The sequence below is a fragment of the Theobroma umbraticum genome, unplaced genomic scaffold (genome assembly GCF_002168275.2).
Source record: "Theobroma umbraticum cultivar Fairchild unplaced genomic scaffold, ASM216827v3 scaffold_20.0, whole genome shotgun sequence".
Classification (NCBI taxonomy): Eukaryota; Viridiplantae; Streptophyta; class Magnoliopsida; order Malvales; family Malvaceae; genus Theobroma; species Theobroma umbraticum.
In genome coordinates, this window is record NW_018397266.1 from 3,007,990 (window position 1) to 3,027,161 (window position 19,172).

The window sequence follows — 19,172 nt, forward strand, 5'->3', positions numbered from 1 at the left end:
ATTGTGCCATTCTAAGTAAAGCTCATCGTTATTGGACTACAACTCATCAATGTTGTCTCGACGTATTCAAAGTTGCTCCACACCTTGTGATTGATAATCATCTCAAGGAGAAACACATAATTATCCAAATCTTACAATGATCCTTAGACTATTAACACTCCATGTGCGCTGGATTTGTAGCGCTCACATTATCTCGAACCAAGGAGTTTAAGTGTGATGTGGTCTGATCACCAATTGATGGTTCCTCTGTCTTTGTCTTTCTTCTTCCTTTCCCAAAATTTGTGGCTTTGATTCAAAATAACTTTCTCCTTTCCTTATTGCCTTTAGAGTTTGAGGAAACTTACCTTAAAACCTAACTTGCTAAACATTTAAGGCTTCATAATATTGAAGATTCCTTAAGGTTTGTTAACCCTAACTTACCTTTTGGATGTGCAATAGGCTTGAAATTTCCCTAAGATAATGGTAATGTCGTTCTTACTTAGCTTTGGCAGGCATTGCTCTGATAAGGAACATCAAAACACAACGGAGTTTTGACTATAGTACCTAACTCTGGGAAGCATTACTCCGGCACCAACTTTTCCTTGAAAAGTTACATACATGCATCTAGCTTCAAGAAGCATTGCTCTGATATTAACTGTCACAATCCTGAAACTTTAACCAAGATCCGTGCAGCGTTTAAGCCTTAGGGATAAAAAGCGTAAGCAAACTTAACTCAAAATGTTACACAAAGATGTGGAAGCAAATATAATTGAACTGGAAGAAAAGAATTTGGGAAAAAGTAATTATGTTATTCACAAGAGAAAACAAATACCTAAGATTCTAAGCAAATAACTTATTAATGCTAGAATGCTTAAATTCCTATGACTACTTGGGTAATTAACTTGATACCCTAGAACTTATGCCTAAGCGTCCTATTTATAATAAGTTTTCCCTAATCCTAAAACAACTTTACTTCTAATAGTCTAGTACAGCTAGATTAAGTAATAAGAGATTAAAGTAAATAAACATTCTAACTAGCCTAGAGTCATAGTGCAAATAAAATAAATAATTACCCAATAACCCTACACAAATTCCCTCATATATTGCTCTGTTCAACCTTCAGCTCTTCATGCGAACTTCTTGTGTCGTTGGGCCTATAGTCTTGCAAGATTGGGTTTCTTGGCGTGTTTACGGTCCATTGATTTAATATTTGTCCCGAGTTTATGTTGGCGCGAGGTTGATTTCTAGCCTTGGGAGGTGTAGGGCCCCTATTTGTGCTGCTATCCTGACTAGTCTTGGAAGTTGTGTGTGACTCGGTTTTACGAACTGTGACAAGTTGGCTCGGTTGCCATACCAAGCATGGCAGCAAGGTTAAAGTTTTTTTTTATTTTTTTTGTTAAATATTTATTGTTATTATTATTTTTTAGATTTTTTAATGGAATTGAGGGCCTCTAGGCTTGATGGACTGAGAGGCCACTTAAAAGCAAGTAAGGCTTCTTTTAGCCTTAACCCAATAAATAGGCCTAAAGAAAATTGAACCCAATAATAGCTTAATAATGAGATAAAAAAAATAAAGATAAAGTCAAACACAAAATGGTGTCTACAATGTTTTCTTTTCATGTTATTTATTTTACTTGCACTTCAAATAAAATTAAAATTTTACTAAATTTTTAAAAAATTATCTTTATAAATAGTCCATTTATGTTTCATTGTAAGGCACCAAGTTGCCAACTAAGCTAGTTAGAAAGCTATCAAGCATTTTGCTTAGGTCTAAAGAATAATATACATATTGTTTTTCCCAATTCGTTTCTTCAGTTGTCTTGCCCTCTTGCATTATTACAATTGAAGAAAGGAATTGGGATAAATAATAAGTATATCACTTCTCAAAGAAAATAAAATACCTAAGACTTAAGCAAATTGTTTGATAGCTTTCTAACTAGCTTGGTTAGTAACTTAGCTTTACAATGAAACATAAAGAGAATATTTATAGTGATAACCTTTCCTAAATTTAAGAGAATTCTAATCTTACTTTAAAGTAAATTATATAAAAAAGTGTTATATGCATAATAATACAAAACTAGCCTAAAATCTTAAACTAATTTAGTCACCACTTTTGTTGGCAGCATTACATAAAAATTTTAACCCTAGTAAATTACTGTCCAATATTACTAACGTGTAATGCATTCGAAAACTCCCAAGTATCACTAGTTCAACGATATCCATCGCCGGTCTGATATTCCCATCGGGTTAGACAAGTCATAGATTCACGGTCCTTGAAACCAAGGGTCTAGTGGACTAACTGCATTAGGCCATTTTTCTTTTCAATTTGTTTGTACAGTGGCCACACTTTTTGACTTTCCTCCCTTATTACGCATTTTCCCCCTTATTTTATAACAACTTTTGATGTTTTCTTTTTCTTTTTTGTAATAATTTTTTCTTAATTATTTTATAACCTTTCTTTCATATAATAAATATAATTAATTTATCATCACTTTTGCCAAGAGTGTTATTGTTTATATGCAATTGCGATATGGTTGGTAAAAGTTTTTAATTCTTACAATATTAAATTACTTCTAAATTGAAAAAATTCAATTATTTGTATTTTAGAGTTTATGTTTTGAAAACATTTATATTTATATATATAAATTGATTATTTAAATACATATTAAAATAAAAATAAAATACCCTCACCTTTTTAACTTTTAATCATAATCAAAACGAGTTTATTTGTTCTCAAAATAGACAATCCGTTCCAAAAGTGTAAATATCATTAACAGAAATAATGAAATAATTAAAATACCATTTCTTATTTCTTTCATTTTTTTTCTCTCAAATAATGTGTTCAGTCGACCACCCCACTACAAGTGCTCTCCAAAGAAGGGATCAAGTCCTCCCCAAGGGAGAGGAGCACCTCAAAAAAGGCAGCACCAATAGTTGCTCTTTTTGTTAAAAAAAAAAATTATATAATAATAATTTTTAAAATTAATTAAAAATAAAATTATCTTTTCAATATTATCACATCATCAAATAGACAGAAATACTAATAATTTATTAACGGCTTGATATATATATCTAGCGAAAGATTTTTTTAAGACAGAGTATCTATTTCAAAAACTAATGAACCTAGTTGAAATTATAACTAAAAATTAAAGAGATGAGAGAATTTTACCCTAAATATAAATATTCATTGTGCACCACATGGAACCATGGATCTCATTATATATAAAAGTAAATATTTCAAACTTAATCAAATAAATCTGAAATGATAAATTAATTAATAACTAAACAATAAATAAACCATTCAACATATCGTCGGAGAAAATTCAAAACAAAACTAGAAAAAAAACTGAATAAAATGGAACTTGAACTTGGGATCTCTTCAACTCTGTCTCACCCCTGAGGTAATTGTCATTGACAAAAGAAAACGGAGTATAAATTGTTGGCAATGATTCAAAGGCTGAGGAAATTAGGCCCAATGTTAGGTTAAAAGTGGGCCTCATAGGCCATATACCCAGGCCGAGGCGGGCTCAGACTTTTAGGGTGTCCCCGTTTATTCAAAGCTCAAGTTTAGGCCTACCAACTTTCTTTGTCAACCCATTTAATTATCACAAACCCATTGCAAGATATTCTTTCATCCGTAATCTTGATAGTATTTAATAATAATAAAAGAGATTATTCTCAACATTTATCCCTAATTAGAGAATTTGAGTAACTTATCTAGTCCCAAAATTTGTAACCTATAAAAGATGATAAACCCTCTTTTTCGGATTGATTGCTGAGGTGAAAGAGGTAAAAGTTTCACCATAATCTCATCAAAAACTATTACTGTACATTAGCATTTTTGAAAATATTTTAATTTATAAATTTCATTGAAAAATTCTGATAAACTTTTTACGTAAGTTAAAAAATTTCAAATTAAACACATTATTTTGCTTTAATTATTAAAAAAAAACCTCTTTTATAAACTACTTAGACATGCCAAAAGGTAAAATCCAAAAAACTCCCTCAAAATACTTCAAAATAAGACTTTAATTTCTTTTATTTCAAAATGATGTTTTTGATTTCTTAATTGTTAATGTAATTAGTCAACAGTTAAAAATAATGAAACCTAATATTATATAAATATTTTAAGATACAAATATCCTTTATGTTATTTTTTTAAGTTAAGCATATTTTCTTTTGAAAAAACACTGCTCATTCATCTTTTAAAAACTTTAATCAGAAAAAAACCCTAAAACATTTTTATTTAAAGGCTTGGAAATTTGAAGTGGTATCCACTTTAAAACCATAAACATTTTTTTGAGGTAAAATTTATTGCCATTAAATTTGTTATTTTTTCAACAATTTAAGTTTTTTTTCATTAAAAAATATATTAAAAAGTAAATTTTTTATGATGGATATTTCAAATTTGATGGTGTTAGATTAAGAAATTAATTTTTTACTTGTAATTACTAATTTTATTGAAATAATTTTGTTCAAAATTGTTTTTTGAAATTAGGATTTTGGTTGACAAAAATTTTTTTGGCTTACTATGTATATAAAAGGTTTTAAGTTTTTTTATTCTCTATCAAATATTGAATTTTATTAATGATCAAAATGAGATAAATTATCGTATTTACAAATCTCGTTTTAAAATTTTATGAAAATTTAATTTTTTTTGGTTAAATATTAAATTTTATTTATATCAAAGTAAATTTTATTAATTTTGGAAGAAAACATAGCGGTTTTTTAAATAAAGTATTTATATTTTAAAATATTTATATAATATTAATTATAATTTTTTATTAATAACTAATGTTGTTAATAGTTAAAAAATAAAAAATATTGTTTTAAAACAAGAAGATAAAAGTGCTCTTTTTGAAATGTTTTTAGAGATTTTTTTAATTGTACCCGCACGTCAAGCGTGTACAAGTTGCACACGGGAAGCGAGTATAGGTGACGTATATTGATTAGCCAAGGGGAATATGCGAACAGTCAAATGAAGAAGATTCGTGAGTCATGCGCATCTCCGCCTTCCCGATGCCGTTTCTTCTTCTTGTCTTAAAGCACTCCCCTTCTAACCGAAAATCAAACGAAACTCCTCTTCCTTCCGTCCTTCCCCCCTCGCCTCTTCTATAAATATTATTATATCCTCCCTTCACTTCTCTGCTCGCCACATCTTCCCAGGTTTATATTTGCTTATTTATATTTTACAGCTATCCATCTCTCTTTCTAAAAATTGCATCCAGTAAGTTTTTGCAAATGTTTCTGCTGGAGTCATTGTTTTATTCTCCAAAATGTTCTGTTAATTTCCGTTTTCTTGATGTGGAGTTGCTATTCTTGCTTGTATTTTCAGAACCCATTTTCGAGTTTGTCTCTTTTATGCTGGGATTAAGGAGAAGATTTTTTAATGATTTGTTTTGGTTTTTAGACTTGAGCTTCCTCTCATGGGACTGTTAATGTCGAATTTGTTGGACAAAAATTTTGCTTAGGTATCTGAGTGGCTTTACTTGAGGCCCTGTGGAGTGTGGTCAATATTGAACATCTTGGGTTAATAAATAAAGATATTTTCTTTGCCATGACCTTTTATATGAGCTCATTCTTATTTCAATAGGAGTAACCTGCTTCTGCTAATGAGTGTTTTTATAATCAGAATATGCTTGGGTGTATATTTTAGCCAAAGGGAGACATTATCATTTTTTTCTCGGTGTTTAAAATGAAATTGGAGTAGTTGTCTTGTTTGAGGTGAAATCATTGAGCTCGATAAAAGTTTGATACTAGCCCGTAAGGTGTCATTAGTTCTAGTTGGTCAATTCCAGGACAGCCTTAATCAGTATTCATAAGCTTCCCTTTAATTTTTTACGCATATAACCTAAAAGTTAGCTCTTGTGACCAGACACGGTTGTATTTTGATTTCTATAAGTGTATAGGTAGATAAAGCACAACCAGTGAGGTGTTCGTGTTTGGATCTATGCAATAATTGAGGCTAATCATGCTTCGATTGGTTAAAGAAATATATCTTAGGAGTAGATTTCCAAACCATGAAACTCAGTACAAAATATGCAAATCAGTATTTCATTTGTTGTGTTGCTTTGGTGTTTTAATTGCTATTCCGGGTGGAATTCTTAACGATGCTCTAATGGGTTCATAGATTGAAGTTGTTGATCGAATGTTTGCTTTTATTTCTGAATAAAGGCCATATGACAAAAAGGTGCTGCTTTTTTATAAGGGCTATTGTATCTGGAGCTGGGATACAATATCTATTTTAGAGGATATTTGTGTAATTAATCTTCCCTTGATGTTCGATGAACTATTTTCCATCCAACTAGATCTCCCAATAAAATTTTCTAAAATAGTGTTTGGTAGAAGCCTTATCCTATGCTTAATTTATTGCCAATATGATTTTACCACATATTGCTGCTTAATTCTAAAATTGCTGCTTTTTCATTGTACATAGATTAAGCATAGAAGTCGCTCCTTGTGCTCTTCTTCCAACGGTTGCCAGCAAGTGCTTGCTGGCAGGTAAACCGTTTGGCGCACACTTTTGAAGATTATGAGTTCCCAAAGGGCATTGAAACCTAGTAAAGCCTTAGAGGGTGTACACGGGGTGCAAGTAGTTCCTCATTCACCATTTGCATTGGAGGAGATTAACCAACATGGGGACTTCCTGCACACTCATGATAAATCATTTATTACAGCAAATCAACCACTACTGATTCAGTAAGTTAAAAAAAAAAGAACTTATCCATCAAAACTTCCTGTCAAAATATTGGTTGCTAGTGTTGATCTTTTTAAATCCTATCTATCAATTATTTGAAGCTAGTCTCGTGCATATACTATTGTTGCCTGTGACCCATCATAACATACTGCTTTTTTTCTTTTATTTGAAAGGCCCATAACATACTGCTTACACATGTTTTTCAGAGTATGGCAGCAGAGACCAGCTTGTTTGAGGCCTGTAAGATGTTGTATGCAAGGTATGGTAGTAAGTAATAACGGTTTTCATTTTCTTGTAGTCTCTCTCTTGTTTTGTGTTTCTTTATGTGTGTCTCAGCTCTCCATTCTGTTATATAACATTCTTTGTCTATGCTTATCTTTTAAAACTTTCTTAGGGGACCAGAATCTTCTAGAGACAGTTGCCAATGTGTTAACATCAATTCCTTTTATTGCTCTTGGGATCCAGACCCCAAGGTAATGTTCTCTTTAATTTGCTTAATAAACAAGATATCATTAACCATTTTTTATTAATTCTTTGTTTACTTGGATGTAGGAAAAATTTGAACACTAAGCTGTATGCTAATTCACTCATTGGAGTTGGAGTTGTATCCACTTTGTATCATTCTTCTAGAGGAAAGCTGAGGAAGTATTTAAGGTGGGCTGATTATACAATGATAGCCACAGCAACAGTGGTAAGTTCAAAATCATTTATAATTTTTTAAAAATAATACTCTGGCAATGTAAATATATCACCTCTACATCTCACATTTTAGTGATGTGGCATATCACACTTACATGTGAACCTCGACAAATCTCTCCCTTTCACTTGTGAGTTGTGATCAGCTTCCCGTGCAAGCTAACCGTGCTAGTTCTCTCAATTATCAATGCTTTTTTGGATTAGCACTCAACCTTCATGTGCCTCCCTACATCCAGGTTGTCCACAACGTACCACTTTGTGCATTCTTCCAAGCTGCTCATGCCCCTTAGGCCCAGCATTCAACCAAAGGCTGTCCTAGTGCACCGCTTTCTCGCGTTTTTCATAAATATGTCCTCACTATGTTTTCCTCACCCTAGTCGAGCCTTTGGCTCTGATACAAATTTGTTGGAACAACCAACCCAAACAAGTCTATTTTACATCAACTAAATTCATCAAAAAATTACCCAAACATACACAAGAATAATATGCAAAAATAACAACCAATGGAAACATCGGGATTTACTTGATTCAGCTCAAGCCTACATCCATGGGCAGAGACGTAAAAAATTTCTCATCATCTCTGCCCATGAATGAAGGCTTTGTGCCAAATCACTTATATCCCAGTGTTTTGTTGATTGTTACTTTTGCATATTATTTCTTGTGCATGTTTGATTATTTTTCTGATGAATTTATTTGCTGTCATATTAATTTGCTTGGGTCAGTTTGTTCCTACGATTATCATAAGCATAAATTTTGGAAATATGGTGAACTTTTTTAATCGTCACACAGGTTGTGTTGGTATCTAATAACCTGAATAAGATGCTTCGGTTTAGATACTTGTTTATGTTACTGACTTTATTGATGCTATACACATATATAATTAAGCACAGTTCATATGCTCTCTCTGTAGACTTGATTGAGAACACAATGCTACCTGCTGAAACTTTTCTTCTACGGTTCTACTTTTTTAAATTGCTCACTTAGGTTCTACTTTTTTAAATTGCTCACTTAGGTTCAAACTTTTGTAACTGAAAATCCTTTTTGCAGTGTCTATCAAGAGCCCTTAGAAACGAGAACCCAAAGTTACTGATGGCAGCATCTGCTTTACTTCTACCTGTCCAGCCTCTGATGGTTTCAGCTGTTCACACTGGAATGATGGAGGTAACTAGCTGGTTATTTCCTTGGACTTTATTAAATGAACAGAAGCCTAGGATTGCTATCATTTTTTCTATTGTAAACATATTGCTATTCATTAGATGGGTCAAAAGAGCTATCAACTTTCTAATGTTTATTGCTAACTTCTCCATATTTATTCTCCTTTATGTATAAAATACATTTTTGAAAGGGCAATATGAGTTATTCCTTGATGCATTGGAGTTAAAAATGCAACTGGTTGGTTGTTATCAAATAAGCTATATGGCATCACATAATTTACTTCTATGATGGAATTAAATTAAGCTTTGAAGTTAATTGTCAAAATTTGAATTAAGCATTTTGGGTTTTCAGTGGAAGCGTGCCCAGTGTTAAAACTACATTCATGTGGATAGCAATTCCAGGCACTATATGTGCGTTCTTCTTGTTGTCTGAATCTTTGATTCCCCAGTCATGGTGCCAGCTTGACAATATAATTGATTAAATTACATTCTAGGCTCAAACTGTTTGTATACTGAAACTTTTTCCTTGCCTTTCATCCATTCCAGGTAGCATTTGCAAAAAGAGCATTAAAAGATCCAGAACTAAGAATGGCTCACAATGTGCATAAGATGTCATCACTGCTGGGAGGTGTTCTTTTCATTGCAGATGACGTGTTTCCTAGTACTCCTTTCCTTCATGCTGCATGGCATCTTGCCGCAGCTGTTGGTGTTGGCACGTGTAACAAGCTTCTTGAGTAGTGCATATATCTCAGGTCAATCCCTATATCTATGATTCATTCCTTACTATTCATTTATCCTGAGAGCTGGGAGAACAAAATTGCTTTGTTCGATCAGGAGAACAAAATTGCTTTGTTCGATCAGGCATAAAATAAGGTAGAATGTAGAATTTTTGTCTTCGATCAGCATAACATGCTGCATTATTGAACTGGGACCCAAACTGGGTCCTTTTATTTTTCTTTTTCTATTACTATTAATTATTTCCCTAAATCAGATGTAGTATGATGTATATTCATTATGTCAACCAATGTAGTAGATATGTAAAACCAGGGATGTGATTGACTCTTGCCAAAAATATTTATCCATTTGGATGTTCATGGACAATTATGAGAGGTATCTCCATTTCTGGTTTTTTCTGCTTTCTTTTTTTTTTTTCATTAAAATGAAATTTTGACATCTGGGATGCGTGAGATAATAAAAGTTGGTAAATTTGCAAAAGAAATATTTTTATTCTTTTTTATCATAATATTCGAATCTCTTTTTCTATTCTTTTATACTCGTTTACTTATTAATTACTATATTTCTCATATGAATTACAATGTCACGTAGGGATAAAAAGTTTCACATATATGGGTAACTCTTTTTAAGACAATATACTCAAAAAGATACTTTATTCATATGCTTCCAATGTAGTAATATTAGACATGGAGAAGATAATTCCAGCAAAACAAATACTAATAATCTAGTAAATATATTATGTTTGAGTAAGCAACAATGATCTTAAAAGGTTTACTAAATGATATGAACCGAAAGGGAAAAAACATTTAGAAAATAATAGCAAAAAAGATGTGTTAACAAATTTAAAAAAAAAGGGTAATCAAATGTGTAGAAGGATGTAATACAAAAAGAAGATAAAGCTAAGTAAAGGATTATAAACAGGAATTTAAAACCCCATCATCAGTACCTTTCAACATTTTTTTAACAAACAATGAAGCTATACTTTGTTTGGATAGAGGGAAAGACAAAGAGAAAGAGAAAGAATGGTAAATTTTGTTGTGTACATTGAAAATATTAAACAATCAAAACTAAAATGTTTTATCATATCATAGATAAATACTAAATTCTTTTTTTTAAGGTATAAATATCTAAATTCTTGACTAACAAAACCACTAAATATCATAATTTTTTTTTATCTGCGAACACATTATTGAATATCTGGAATCTACCTTGAAGTTGTTGGAGCAATAAGTGTTGAAGAAAAATGTGTTTGATGAAGAAAGTTCATACTTTTAAGTAAATTCATATCTTTAATCATATATGTACACATGAATTTTGCATCGAATATTTTAAAATTTAGATAGGTGAATTTACAATCTCTAAGATTTTTTTACAATAAAAAATGTCCTTTTATTAATTTCTTTAATTTTCGTTTCAACAAACAAACAATTTGAAACCTTTCTGCAAAGGCCTTGACTTAATGAACCATTTGGAGATTTCGTTTCAAGAATCTTATGATTTGAACTTGAGCGAACAATTTGGAAACCTTTTTTTAAAGGCCTTGACTTTATCTTAAACAGAACAATTTGGATATTCCGTTGCAAGGATTTTATGACTTGAACTTGAACGAACAATTTGGAGACTTCGTTTCAAGGGTCTTATAACTTGATCTTGAGCGAACGATTTGAAGACCTCACTTCAAGGATTTTGTGACTTGTTCTTGAACTTCTAACTTTACTTCAAGAGTCTTGCAACTTATTCTTGAATGAACAATGTGGAGACTTGTCTTTAAGGGTCTTGACTTGATCGGGAATGAACAATTTGGAAACTTTGTTTCAAAAGTCTTGCAACTTGTTCTGGAACTTATGATTTGCATATTGAAATGATTTGGAGACTTCGCTCCAACGGTCTTGTGACTTGTTCTTTAACGAATGATTTGGATACTTTGCTTTAAGGGTCTTGCGATTTGTTGTTAAATGAACGATTTGGTCTTATGACTTAATCTTGAATGAACGATTTGAAGTCTTATGACTTGATCTTGAACGAACATTTGAAGATTTCGCTTCAAGAGTCTTGATTTGATCTTGAACGAATGATTTGGAGACTTCACTTTGAGGGTCTTGCGACTTGTTCTTGAACTTCAAACTTTGCTTCAAAGGTCTTGTGACTTGTTCTTAAACAAATGAATTGGAGACTTCACTTTAAAGCTCTTATGACATGATCTTGAATGAACAAACAATTTAAAAACTTTTCTGCAAAGGTCTTGACTTGATCTTGAATGAACGGTTTGGAGATTTCACTTCAAGGGTTTTGCGACTTGTTCTTGAACTCCGAACTTTGCTTCAAGGGTCTTGCAATTTGTTCTTGAATCCACTCTAGAGAGGCTTTAATCTTCCTTCTAGAAAGGTTTTGCGATTTGTTCTTGAATCCGCTCTGAAAAAGCTTTAATCTTCCTTCCAAAGGCTTTGATTTTTTCTTCTGTTTGGAGGCTTTAATCTTCAAAATCTTCATCTGGAGGCCTGAATCTTCTTCTGGAGCCCTTTGATTTTTTCTTCTGTCTGGAAGCTTTAATCTTCAGAATCTTCATCTGGAGGCAGAATCTTCTTCTGGAGCCCTTGGACTTGCTTCTTCTGGAGCCCTTGGACTTGTGAGAGTTCTAAAGAGGCTTTAATCTTCAAAATCTTTTTCTTTCTCCCAAATTGTCTTCTTTCTCCTTCATTCCTTTCTCCATGATTCATCAAATGGCTTGAAGGAGCACTGTATTTATAGTGCTAGATGAGATACTTTTATGATGATTTAGTCTTTTTGAATTATCTCTAAATTATTTTAATTTAATTAGAGACAAATCATGATAACTCACAAATGACTTTTAAATTGGCCAAACTTTGAGTCTTTGAGTTTTAATTGGCCAAACTTGAGTATTATTTTAAATTATCTTAATTTATTTAGAGATAAATTGGATGACCAAGTTTGGATTTTTCTTAAATTATCTTAGTTTATTTAGACATAGATTGATTGACCAATAAGTAAATGTTATTTTGTCAAATTTACATATTATCTCTAAATTATCTTGATTATTTAGAGATAACTTGGATGACCAATAGGTGAATTTTTAATGATTCAATTAATTTATTATCTCTATATTATCTCAAAAGATAAATACATGACATAAAGAACAATTTTAATTGGTTCAATTATGTGTCTTTAAGAAAATAGTCAATAAATTAATTACAATATAATTGATTATATGACTATCTTAAATGATGTCTTCAAGTTCACATGGCAGCACATGCATTGTCTTTAAAAATTTTCTTCAATTTACTAATCTTGGACATGTGGCATTTGTAATTGGATAATAATTTTTCTCTTTCTACAAATGCCCCTTAAAACTTGTTCGCACATGATTTGAATGTAAGAAGTGGACAAGTCTTGAAATTTAATTTGCTTTGATGCCAACATTTGCTTACATTCTTCATCTTCCTTTGTGCAAGATTAGATTAAAGAAAATTTTCAAAACTGTTTCGATTCTGACTAACTTCTGTCTTTATTCAATTCACCAACTTATCTTGCTCATTTGATTCCCATATTTTTATGCATGATGTATAACCATGTTGGCTAGACATAGTAAAAATTTGAGACTAATTAAACTTGATTTGATTAGCAAAACTAGAGTCGAAACTGAAGAGGTGAGATGATTAAAATCATTTTTGGCATTCTGGCAACTTCTATTTTGATTTAATTCAAACAATTTATCCTCTTCAAATATGATAGCTTCATCATTGTAACGAATTGGATCGTCTTCAATCCAAGAGACTTTTTTCTTTTACGTGACTGAACTTGATAATAAAACCAAGTTACTTATGTACCTCTTAGTATGAAGGATCAAGTTATATCGTTGTTCAATTTTTTTTGGGCAATTTAGGTTCTTGTTGAGGAGCAAATGATCTTCAAGCATAATAACACTTCAAGAATGTTTCCTTTACGTTGTCTTTTGCATCAGCTTCTTGATGAGTAGCTAAGATCCATCGTTCATCGTCTTGACCATCATTTGTGTGATCATAAGTGTTGTCCCCATTTTCTTAAAAATTGGTTACTTCTTTTGGATTTGGGATTGATGTCATGGAGTGAAAAGATTCAAATTTTATAATTGTACTCAACACATTAAGTTAAGAAACCATTACCGATGTCAAATTTGATGACAGTTTCTTTCTCAATTTCAATTTTTCCATCATTGTTAAGCTTTATGATTTTTTCTTTCAAAACAGAACCTTTTGTGGCATTTGATAGGAATCCTAATTCGATGAGTCCACTTTGTTGATTTGGTATTGATGTTAGTTATTTTTGGTTTGATGGCATCCATGATGTCACTACAATGTACAGACTTTCAGTTTGTTTTGTACGGGCTTGGACCTACTATGCTAGTCAAGATATGGCTTTTGTAAATAGTACGTGAATATACTCTTGATGAATTAAATGCTACGGGGCAGTTTGTCAAAGAGGAAATTATGATGAATAACTTTTTTTGATAACGATATTTTAAAAATGATTATCAAAATAAATTTAATTATTTTTAATTATAGTTAGTCATAACTTGACAAAATATTTTTAAAATTATTTTAAATAAATTAAATCATTCATTATAATTTCTCTCCACTTGTACTTTCAATATCTCTCTCACCATCCCACTCTCTTTAATTTTACCGATTTCTCTTTTCGAAATTCATTTGCTATGCTTTCCATTTCTCTTACTTGCGCTTTCAAATTTCTTTTTCCTGCACTTTCAAGACACCAAACGATGGTTTTAATGTATTTATGTGGATGGTTATTTGAAGAATTTGATTTTTAAGCATTTTGGATAAAACTAAAATAGTAGAAGTGATTACAGATATTTGAAATAACTTTTACTTGGATTAATTCAAGAACTAAACATCAATAAACTCAAGAATATGAAATTTATAAACCTAAGTTTTTAAAGAAATTTTTTTTCAATTTTTAGTCAAAATAAGTATTTTAGATAAGAAAATTTATATTTTGATTTATAAAAAGATGTCGGAAACACTGTAATCAGTATCAAATTGTTATAAAAACAAAAAAAATAAAAAAAATTGAAAAGATTTGAAGTTTTGGTTTGTAAGTAACAATAACATTTTAGGCATTAAAGTGTAATAAAATGTTTTAACATTTAACAACAATATTTTTTTAACATAATGTGTAATAATCTTTTTTTAAACATGACGTATAACATATTTTTATATTTGACATGTAACAACAGTATTTTTTTTAATATAACATGTAATAACCTAACCATAACGTGTAACATATTTTTATACATAGCATGAAACATGTTTTTATATATGACATGTAACATCATTGTGTAATTTTATTTACGATAATTTTATTCAACTTGACCAAATAATAATTTAAATTATAAAAAAAGTTATTTTTGAAAATATTTAACCTTTAAGGGTTTTTTTAAAAAATATTCTTTTGTTAAAACATATTTGAACCTATGCTATGAAATGAATTAATTAAGTTGTAAATTCCTACAAATGATTATATTTGTTTATTGGTTTGCCCAATCAATCGAGACTTGTTCGGGAGAAGTGGACTTCGCCAACGGAGCTCGAGTGTCGGTCACGGTCCCAGGTTTGAGTCGTGACAGATAGCAAACAAGATAAAGCGTTGTAAGACCAACTGTTTCCCAGGCCTGGAATTTGACAACCCTGAACGTCATGAGTGCAACATCTTCTTCAGATAATTTCAAGCAAGACGAAAGAGGAAGTTGCACAAGACTGCCAAGATATGAACCGAGGCTGATTTAAAACCCTCCTAACAGATGCATTGGTCGATCATCTGCATCCTATCCGGGTTCGGTATGAGGACATTATTTCTGATCCAGCTTATTTGGATGGAGAGTCTTGGCAGAAGGGGCTGAGAAAGCTGCAGCTATAGCTGATGCTACTCTCAATAATGTCTACCAGGCAATGGGATTCTTACGTAGGTGAGTAAAATGATTTGTATGCAAACCATAACATGACCTTTAGATTATTCATCGTCGCCCCCACAGTTTTTTGGAGCATATACCCATTAAAATGTTCTGAATAAGTGAAAAGTTATTTATTTGAAGGTCCACAAATTCTTTGATGGAGTTTGCCTCTACCTCTCCTTTCCAGACAGGTGCCATTTATATTCCTTAATCTTCATTAAAGTTGGTGATTTATTGCCTTTTTCCCTAGACAAATTTTGCTGTATAAAATACACTGATTCCCAAATAGAAACTTGATTCACTTTCAAAAAATGAAAAACATTGAATCAACCGTCCAAGTGCTAGCAAAAGCATTAAACTTGCAACAAACAATTTTTCGTTTAGCTTCTCAATGCAGTTTTAAATTTTACTAATAAGGTACTCTAAAAAATTTAAATTTGGCTAATATCAAATTTTTAGTTATAAAAAATATTTATTTTTATCAATAAATATCAATACATATATAGTTATTCCAAAAAAAAAAGAAATAGGAGTGCATCGGTAAATTTGGACCAATCGAAAGATGAATATCGAAAATTAATATGAACCAAAAGTGAATTTTTAAATAGGCATTTATCTCAGATTTTTCACTTTGAAACCCAGAAAGGAAGTGAAAATGTACAAACGTCCTTGGCCAAAAGAAAAAAGGGAGAAGTTGGAGATACGTATGGGCGTGCAATGGTTGTGCAATAGGAACCTTAATCAGGACTGATGGGCTAAGCTTTTAATTGACTATATGCAATTATATCTTTCCATGGTGAAGTCGTTTTCTCTGCCAAGCTTTCTCATCCCACGCCTCCTCATCTCTTCATAATTTCAAGCCTCCCTTTGCTTTCTACTTGAGGTTTATGTGACTTCAATTTGATAAATTGTTTTTCCTTTTCAATTTGATTAACGGCGGTTTTAGTTATCATAATCTTTATTTCAAGATCAATATCAAGTTTACACTTACGCAAATTGGCATCTCAAGCCCACCACTGACATTCATGTTGTTTTAATTAATTATCCAATGTTAAAAGAAAATTCCATTCATACTACGTGTACAAATATTATACCCTTTTATTCTACAGATTATATATAGAATTGGCCAATGTTGGATGGTTTATATATTAATATGGTTGCTACTTAATCGTCGTTGTAACTTAAACCGCTACATACATATTGATCTATTTTATTGATGTTTAATTTCAATTCATATGTGTCTGGTTTGAGTTTCTAACGTTAATTGTAATTACCTCTTTCTTTTAGGAAGTAATTATCCTCTTCCTGTTCTTGTTCCTTCATGTATAGCTAGTACTTTAAAGAGAAAAAGACTGACTACAAATAGGAAGTAATTTCCTGTTCTTGTTCCTCTTTCTAATGTTATAGCATATTGTTATTCTCAACACGGACACAGTCAACATGCCGTTTGTCTTCCTCAGTTTCCTCTCACTCTGCTTTATCTTTTCACTTTGTTGCTGCTGTCCCTTTTGAAAGTAGAAACCATATCTACTTTTTATTCGCTTTTTTCTTCTTTCCACGTTCTTCTCTGATGCGACTATGTGCGCGCGCTGGGGAAGACAAAGAGATGATATTTGGGAAGTAGCCTTTCTATTTAAACCCAATGCTTGCTTTTTCTCTCCCACCCTTTAGCAACTTTGAGTTCTAAACTCCTCTCTTTAATCTTATCATATATATATATATCATCCTATATTCTTTGCAAATAGCCTGCTTTATTGCTTCTTCAACATGGGATATCCCCATATTACTGACCTCAACTTGTCTCATCATTCATTCAACAATGCAAAGCCTTCACCCTTGATTCCAAAGCCTAACCCTGCCTGCCCCAGAAACACTACTATTATCTCTTCTGCACCCTCTCCTTGCCATGGTGATTTGGCTACTTTTTGCTTCTGTTTTTTTTCACTTTACTTTTCACTCATCTTTCTTCATTTGGTTTAATAACTGATCTCATTTCAACACTGATATTTTTCTTGTTGTCGGTAGCAGCTAATATTGCAAATGAGCGAAGAAAGGCAGAACTGAATGAGCATCCCTTTGGGAGTTCGCGTTGGAATCCAACGCCAGAGCAGTTACTGGCCCTGGAGGAACTCTATCGACGTGGGACACGAACGCCTTCAGCTGCACAAATCCAACAAATCGCTACGCGGCTTCGGAGGTTTGGTAAGATTGAAGGGAAGAATGTCTTTTACTGGTTCCAAAACCATAAGGCAAGAGAACGTCAAAAACGCCGCCGCGAACTGGAGACTGAACAAGAACTAAAACAATGTGACACTGAGAGGTTTGAAAAGAAGGAACCAGGTAAGCTATATAGAATTTGAGTGTCAACCTTCAACACCATTTTCCGTAAATCCTTCATATTTTGAACATAGTTACAACTTCTGCCAAGCCTTGTTTTAAAAGAGAGTGATGAGAGAGAGAAAGAGAGAGAGCGAAGCCTCATTTTCTTTTCCTTTTTTCTTTTCTTTTATTGTTTTAGATGCAAGAAAAACAAAAAAGAAAGTTGTTTGATTTGCTTTGCCTTCATTGCCAACAGGGTCTGCAACCACGGGCTGTGAAATTGAACAGACAAAGAACAAGGGTCCTCCTTCAAACTTCAGTAAACGTTCAGAGGTCTGTATATCAGCGTTTTTTCTTTGTTCATGGGATAATACTCTTTAACGGGGATTAGCTAAGCAGAGCCAAAGACTCAGAAGAAAATTAGAAGGCTTATATAATAATAGGAGCTAATTATTATTAGATGGAAAAGGTCAAAGGTTCCAAAGAAAGCCAAGAAAAAAAGGAGCAAGAAAAACAATTGAGCAAGCTACGAAAAAGCTGTTGTTAATATGTTGGGAAAAGAAGAGGTGCAAAAGCTGCATTGCCTTACTTTCTGTTGGGGCTGTTGTAATGAAAGGGCTCAGAATTTTTTCGGACTTGGTGTGAGCTAGTGTACTCAGCTTTAATTCATTTCTATTTTACCTCAAACTAATTATAACTCCTGTCTATTTTCGTAGGAAATCATTTTAACGCATGGAGTAGCAGCAGCAGAGAGTGGACCAAACAAGTGGATGCAAATTCAGGAGAAGGAATTACAACAGATAAAGAGTACAGCTGGGAGAGTTTCAACGTGGCAAGCAATGGAATTGTCCTGTTCACCAATTTACCTCATAAACAGCATGACCGCAACTTCATTGGCCACTGCGAGAGCTTCCAACACTCAAAATTTATGCTCACTCAAACCCCACCAAGAAGATATTGCCACTCTTGAAGATGAAAACAGAGAAGATCAGACCCTTGAGCTGTTTCCCCTTGGAAGTAACAATGGCAACGGCATTAATATCAGCAAGAAAGACACCACCCAAGTGCCCATCACAGCCTTAAATACAACCTTCACCCCAAACCAGTATTTTGAGTTTCTTCCTCTGAAGAACTGAAGAAGAAGGTAGCTTTAGCATGTGGCTACAAATTAATGCTGCAATTAGATACTAGTTTGCTATTTAAGTAAAGATGGTTAAGCTGTATTAGTTTGTTTTTTTGTAGGAAACTAGGACTGTTTCATCTGTGTCTGTCATGCATGGAGCAACTGTAAGATAAGGACATGTAGTTATTTTGGGGTTGCCTTAAAACGCATTTGGACCATGTTGGCTAAACCAAGGTAGAGCTCCTTCATTTTCTTTAAACGATGCAATTGCAGAATTTTCTTTGTTTTGTCCATTTCCTACAACTCATTGAACGGTACAAAAGGAAAGAGAGATGGCAACATAGAACAGGAGAAGGACATGAAAGAGTTTGATGTTGAAGTGACCTAAAATTTGGACTGGACATATCTGGGGTTTTCAGGTATATGTCAGTAAAATTTTGTTTTTCTCATGTATGTTCAATTCCATATATTCCTAGGGAATTAAATTTGTACTACTGGATAACG

At 32.4% G+C, this 19,172-nt stretch overlaps 2 protein-coding genes across 5 annotated transcripts; both read left to right on the plus strand.

Moving 5' to 3' along the window:
• Positions 1-4,953: 4,953 nt before the first annotated feature.
• Positions 4,954-9,513, plus strand: LOC110423618 (uncharacterized). 2 transcript variants are annotated; one of them, XM_021437892.1, is made up of 7 exons: positions 4,954-5,206; positions 6,416-6,678; positions 6,883-6,935; positions 7,071-7,149; positions 7,229-7,367; positions 8,420-8,533; positions 9,073-9,513. In XM_021437892.1, the coding sequence occupies exons 2-7, from the start codon at positions 6,512-6,514 to the stop codon at positions 9,262-9,264; spliced, it is 744 nt and encodes a 247-aa protein (XP_021293567.1). In that variant the 5' UTR covers positions 4,954-5,206; positions 6,416-6,511; the 3' UTR covers positions 9,265-9,513. The 2 variants fall into 2 exon arrangements, with proteins under 2 accessions (XP_021293567.1, XP_021293566.1); XM_021437891.1 differs by having other exon boundaries at positions 4,955-5,145.
• Positions 9,514-16,887: 7,374 nt separating this feature from the next.
• Positions 16,888-18,863, plus strand: PFS2 (Homeodomain-like superfamily protein). 3 transcript variants are annotated; one of them, XM_021437616.1, is made up of 5 exons: positions 16,888-17,135; positions 17,252-17,566; positions 17,802-17,878; positions 18,262-18,689; positions 18,788-18,811. In XM_021437616.1, the coding sequence occupies exons 1-4, from the start codon at positions 16,994-16,996 to the stop codon at positions 18,679-18,681; spliced, it is 954 nt and encodes a 317-aa protein (XP_021293291.1). In that variant the 5' UTR covers positions 16,888-16,993; the 3' UTR covers positions 18,682-18,689; positions 18,788-18,811. The 3 variants fall into 3 exon arrangements, with proteins under 3 accessions (XP_021293291.1, XP_021293290.1, XP_021293292.1); XM_021437615.1 differs by having other exon boundaries at positions 18,262-18,863; XM_021437617.1 differs by having other exon boundaries at positions 17,255-17,566; positions 18,262-18,863.
• Positions 18,864-19,172: the final 309 nt, after the last annotated feature.

What these genes read in the sequence shown, in the direction of transcription:
- LOC110423618 (XM_021437892.1), top strand. Translation starts at nt 6,512, where the DNA reads ATGAGTTCCCAAAGGGCATTGAAACCTAGTAAAGCCTTAGAGGGTGTA. An exon ending in AATCAACCACTACTGATTCA is followed by an intron (nt 6,679 to 6,882) that starts GTAAGTTAAAAA and finishes CATGTTTTTCAG; the next exon opens with AGTATGGCAGCAGAGACCAG. An exon ending in TTCACACTGGAATGATGGAG is followed by an intron (nt 8,534 to 9,072) that starts GTAACTAGCTGG and finishes CATCCATTCCAG; the next exon opens with GTAGCATTTGCAAAAAGAGC.
- PFS2 (XM_021437615.1), top strand. Translation starts at nt 16,994, where the DNA reads ATGGGATATCCCCATATTACTGACCTCAACTTGTCTCATCATTCATTC. An exon ending in TGCACCCTCTCCTTGCCATG is followed by an intron (nt 17,136 to 17,251) that starts GTGATTTGGCTA and finishes TGTTGTCGGTAG; the next exon opens with CAGCTAATATTGCAAATGAG. An exon ending in ACTTCAGTAAACGTTCAGAG is followed by an intron (nt 17,879 to 18,261) that starts GTCTGTATATCA and finishes CTATTTTCGTAG; the next exon opens with GAAATCATTTTAACGCATGG.